Source organism: Prionailurus viverrinus, chromosome A1 (genome assembly GCF_022837055.1).
Source record: "Prionailurus viverrinus isolate Anna chromosome A1, UM_Priviv_1.0, whole genome shotgun sequence".
In the NCBI taxonomy this organism is placed as follows: Eukaryota; Metazoa; Chordata; class Mammalia; order Carnivora; family Felidae; genus Prionailurus; species Prionailurus viverrinus.
This window is the reverse complement of record NC_062561.1, coordinates 137,046,730-137,052,729: the sequence shown is the minus strand read 5'-3', so window position 1 is coordinate 137,052,729 and position 6,000 is coordinate 137,046,730. Positions and strand designations below refer to the sequence as shown.

The 6,000-nt window shown below is 32.4% G+C and overlaps 1 protein-coding gene across 2 annotated transcripts in view; it reads right to left on the bottom strand.

Annotated features, from left to right (window-relative positions):
• Window positions 1–705: 705 nt before the first annotated feature.
• BDP1 (B double prime 1, subunit of RNA polymerase III transcription initiation factor IIIB) overlaps window positions 706–6,000 on the bottom strand; it is an 89,124-nt gene continuing 83,829 nt past the window's right edge. For both annotated transcript variants that reach the window (XM_047862993.1, XM_047862919.1), the window contains one exon: window positions 706–3,413. In XM_047862993.1, coding sequence (XP_047718949.1) covers window positions 3,285–3,413 — 129 coding nt within the window. In that variant the 3' untranslated portion in view covers window positions 706–3,284. The remainder of the gene's footprint in view (window positions 3,414–6,000) is intronic.

Sequence of the window (6,000 nt, the reverse complement as noted above, 5' to 3'; positions counted from 1 at the left end):
ACCAGTTGAACAGAAGCCCAATTATTCCTGGCACTGAAGTCAAATGTCTCCTACAGATTCTAAGTAGGATATTGGGTAATAAAACTTTTTAAAAGTCTGTAACATCATTATAGTAAAAATAACAATTTCTTTAGGCTTTTGCACTATTTGACATAATATCCCTAACCTCAAGCAGACAAAACAATGTAGGCGGCCCATATACATAGCTCTTTGATGATGTGACCAAATTCAATATAAAAATTATATCTGGAGAAATGACTAGACTACCCTTTAGGAAAATTTCTACAAATATTTCTCTCAGCCAAATTTTTTGACCAGCTAAGATTTTGCCAATATCCACTTCAGAAGTCCAGGCTTATATTATGTTCAGGACTAAAGTTTCCCATTTGCCTTTCTCTACAGAGAAAACAAAATGGGAAGAGAAAAAAGAGTGAAAGAGATTGAGAGTTCTTGTACCTAAAAATTCATTATAGAAGCAAAAAAGCAACTCTCCACGTGTCCTAAGTGGGAATGAGGGGAAAGGATATTCTTTATTCTTACAAGATCAAAAAAATACCCTTCACAGCAAGCGTATCAAATAAAAGATTAATTCTTCCAGGTATACCATATTTTTATGGAAGGAAGAAAGCTGTAGGTGAAAAACTGACAAGTTTTGGTTAATTAAACATTAATATCTTTCAGTTATTAATAAAAACACAACCGAAATAGTATAAAATAACTTTTATTTACATAATTTATACCTATAGAACATAACTGCTTTCTTTAGAACAAGAAAATTTACAAATGACAGATATTGCTTTTTGTCAAAAACTCCTTCAAGCAAGAGAGTATACACATGGTCACTTCTATTTCAAATAATATGGTCAACAGTGGATATTCATAATTTTATCTGTGCCTCAATCATTTACCAACAATTAGGCTTTTAAACCATCATGTTGATTGCTTGCTAAGACCTAAGTTTTCAGGAGGAAAAGTCAAGAAAACAAAACCATTATTCATACCTCTTTTAAGATTTATACAATTCTTCACAACATCATCTTTACATGAATCAGATTAAATATAGGTGTGACTAATTCTTTCCACCTTGTAAGGTAAAGACACTGATTACGTTTTCTCATTTTCCCAGATTAGTTTTAAGGATATAATAGTAGGACAATTTAGCTGGCTGACTTGATTCTCTAACACAATGAATGCCCAAAGATAAAATTATTTCTTATACAGTAAGAAATTATATCTTCCATAAAACCAATTCATTATAGATGTATGAGACAGATGTTAGCAAAGTTAAAAAATAAATATTACACAAGGGATAAAATAAAAGTTTAACTGTGGCAACTTAACACTGAAACTAACATTAACTGAATGAAAGAAACTTTCAGAATATGAGACTTTAAAAAATTTTATAAAAACAGGGCATTAAAATGGCAATGTGATTTAATACCATGATTTTTTTGTGACATCTTAATCACACAAAATAAATTAATGCATACCTATTGAGAATTTCCACCCAGATTTATAGATCTTCCTTTATGACAAAAAAGTTAAATTGTAAATTTCACTGTAAAGCAATGAATAAGCTGTTATTGTTGAGCCATATCCGATTTTACTAATGAACTCAAAAACTGGCCACAATTTTTTTCAATATACAGTTATCTAGACATTAAAATATTTTCCCAGCTGAAATACTGATCATTTTGTAATGCAATCAATCAACACAGTTTTAACTGTGATGCACAACTCATAACTTCAATGATGAATATTTCATAGATAAGATAAAGATGTCAGCACCTTAAGGTATGAAAATTGCTGTCTAACGTAGGGGTCAAACTAAAAGCCCAATCCAGCCATGTCAATCACTTAAGTGTCCCCTGGCTATTTGCACACTGAAATAGCAGAGTTTAGTAGTTGCCACAGATTCCTTCTGGCCCACAAGTTCAAAAATATTTTCTGGAAAATATTTTGACTCCTGCTCTGAGGCTTTTCAAATAGAAGATTAAATTTGCTTTTAAGAAGTTTGATGTGAACCACCACCAAAGATTTGCTTGGGTGGATAATGGAATTACATATGTAAATAACAAAATTTCAAAATTAAAAACAACCCTTAAATTAATACTGATGATAATCACTGAACAAAATCTTATTCTCTTATTTTCTGCTTTAACATCACAATTATGTTCGATGCTTAAAGGTCTGAGTGTTCCTTAAGCAAAATTTAATGGGGGAAAAAAACTATCAAGAAATCAGTTTTTTAAAACAGGAATGTGTATAAGCATATGTATGTGTAAAGGGGATTGAGTTTTGTATGTAAATCTCCCTCATAAATTAAGGGTTTTTCCCCCAATCAAATCCTGAGATTATCCAAGAAATAACAAAAACCAAAAATTCACAGTACAAATTCAATATACTAAACTATGAGAAAAAATGTATTCAAAACATATACTATCCAAATACTTTAGTGATATAACTTTAAATATCTTTAAAATTAAAGAGGGAAAAGGGACAAACATAAATTTCTCAATGCCTTCTTTACCCATAATCTGAGTGGTGAAAATAATTAAAACTGAATATTCTTTTAAATAAACAATTTAAAAATAAATAAACTTTTTGATGTTTCGTCTTTATAAATAATAAGTTTAAATACTACTTACTTGTTCAATTAGGACTAATGTTACATCAACATCAATTAGAAAAATACATATTTTCCAGTCAAATAGATGAAAATAGAAAAGTTTTTAACATTTACCATACTAAAGTGGAGTTTCACAATATGCTTTCATATACCGAGAGGCAACTGAAAAGGCCTTCCGCAAAACCAACAAAGAACAACAACAACAACAACAACAAAAAAACCTCCCACCCCCAAAAAAAGACCCCAGAAAAAAACCTTTACAAAAGAAGTTCACTAAGTGTTAAATACAATCCACCTCCGAATACTTGGGCACTGTGATTTATACATAAACATTTATCCAAAACACTCCAGAATGTCCATGTATGTTCAGCACAGGAAGAGTAAAAATGTAAACAAGAGAAGCTTTTTCTGTCTCAGAAGCAGTCTTAATTGCTTTGTATTTCCAAAATGCTGAATCAATCAGAATGAAAGGAACCTCAGCAATGTTTTCCAATGATTATAAAAGCTTCAAATCAAGCTCATTAAATATTTAAAGTCAATCTAAAGAAAAACAGCCAGTGATGCTTTTTTCTAAATACTGCTTAGGTGATATAATTGACTCTGGAAATCCTAGACTTTGAAAAAAAAAACAAACAAACAACAAAAAAGACTTTTACTATGTTTCATCCACTTCAATAAATATATCACTAAAAAAATATTCAGAGACTGTGGTTGGCCCCTCTTCAGGTGCCCGGGTTTGGCCAGTTTTACATTCCTCTTTTGGTAAGGGACGATCATAAGAAACCTAAAAAGATTAAAAAAAATAATAATAAGCATGCAATATAACATTTATATATTGGTAGTGGTAGTCTAAATTGATACTGCTTTTCCCTATCAGTTTAAACTACCACAAAGCAATACAGTGAGAGTTTTAAGTATGTTCATGCTCATTGACCAAATAATTTCATTTCTATGCTGTTATATTAGGGAAACAATACAAAACATAGTAAGAGTTTTATGAATAAGGTAACCTTTCAAGCATTAGTTTTAATAAAACTGGACTCAACATAAAACAGCAGGCATGATTAGATTAATTACAGTATACACAAGGTCCATTATTTTACCCTAATTTCCACAAAAAAATTTTAATATAGAAAAAACTAACATTATCAAATCTGCAATGAAAAGTTTTAATAATCTGCATAAGAAGAGACAGACCCATGGAGCGCCTGGGTGGCTCAGTTGATTAAGCAGCCAGCTTCGGCTCAGGTCATGGTCTCACGGCTTGTGAGTTTGAGGCCTGCGTTGGGCTCTGTGCTGACAGTTCAGAGCCTGGAACCTGCTTCAGATTCTATGTCTCCCTCTCTGTCCCTCCCCAACTCGTGCTCTGTCTCTCTCAAAAATAAATAAACATTAAAAAAAAATTTTTTTTTAAATAGAATAGACCCACAAAACAGAACAGTATTCAAGGAAACATTACAAATTAAAGCAATCCTATCAAAAATTAGCATACTTAGAAATCTATGACAAATTAAGACATAGGAACAGATATATGTATCAATGAAAAAGACTAGAAATATCCCCAACACATACAGGTGGAAATTTAGTATCTGAGAAAAGTGACATTTCAAAAAAAAAAAAAAAAAGGAAAATTGTATTATTTTAAAAATTATGTTGGACAACTGTAGAACCATCTCAGGGGGAAAAAAAAGTCAAACCTATATCCTCAACAAAATAAATTCTAGATTAATTATAAGATGTAAATGTAGGGGCTCCTGGGTGGCTCAGTCAGTTAAGTGTCTGACTTCAAGTCAGATTATGATCCTGAGTTTGAGCCCTGTGTCAGGGTCTGTGCTGACAGCTCAGAGCCTTGAGCCTACTTTGGATTCTGTGTCTCTCTCTCTGCCCCTTCCCTGCTTGCACTCTGTCTCTCTCAAAAATAAACATTGAAAAAAATAATCTACTCTAAAATATCATGGGAAAACACTTTCATAATCCTGGAATAAGGGAGAAGGAGTGTCTTTTTAAATGACCAGAAAGGAAGAAGCCATAAAAGGAAAGAGTGATAAATTCATCTATGTAAAAATAAAAAACATCTGCATGGCAAAAACTACATACACAAAATCAAAAGATAAAGGACATACAGGTTAAAAAAAAACAAAAAAACAATAAACAAAACCATGTACAACCTTTGTCACAAAAGGTTTTCTTTAAGAGCTTCTACAAATCAATATGAAAAAGCCTAATAAACCAAACATACGAACAGATGGTTCAGAGAAAACAAGTGATTCAAATACATGAAGAGGTGCTCAACTTCACTCATATATACTCATTAAATCTATGAAGAATGTCATAAGTGAAAAAAATTGATTATGTGCTAGCGTGAGGAAAAAGGCCCTCTCATATACTACTGATAAAAATACAAACGGATATATTCGCTATGGAAGGCAATCAAGTAATATCTGTCAAAAGAATGCTCATTCCTTTTGATCAGCAATTCTATTTCTAGGAAGGAATTCAACCTATGGATAAAAGTGTAAAATCACTCATTTCTAAGTTAGATATTACCACATTATGTGAACTACCAAATCATTAGGAATAACCTAAGTTACCAGTGTGAGACCAATATTGCTCTATGGTACACACAAACAATGGAGTATGATATAGTCATTAAAAATAATGAGGGCACTCTTGGGCACTTATTCCTGAAAAATGAACTTACATCCACACAAGAACTTGCATATGAATGTTCACAGCAGCTTTATCCATAATAGGCAAAAATTGAAAATAACCCAGATGTCCTTCAACTGGTGAAAGGATAAACATGAGAATTCTATTCAGCATTAAAAAGGAACAAATACATAAAACCATCTGGATGACTCTCTAGGGAACTATGCTGAGTGGGGAAAAAAGCTAATTCCAAAGGTATGATTCCATTTACACAACTGTATACAACATTCCACTTACATAACATTCTTTGAATGACAAATTTAATGGTGTAGAACAGGTTGCCAGAAGTTAAGGAGAGTAGAGGGAGTGCAATGGAAGTGTGTCTATAAACAGCAACACAAAGAATCTCTGCGGTGACAGAACTCTTTTGTAGCTCGACTGTGGTATTGTTGTTATCCTGGTTGTGATACCGTACCATACTTTTGCAAGACGTTAACATTGGGGAAAAATGGATAAAAGGTGTATGGGATCTCTGTATTGTCTTTTAAAACTGCATGTGAGTCTACAATTATCCCAAAATAAAAAGTTTAATTTAGATTAAAAAAAAAAAAAAAAAAAAAAGATGGGGTGCCTGGGTGGGTCAGTTGGTTGAGCGTCCAACCCTTGATTTCAGCCCAGGTCATGATCTCAGTTGGTGGGATGGAGCTCTGCGATGGGCTATG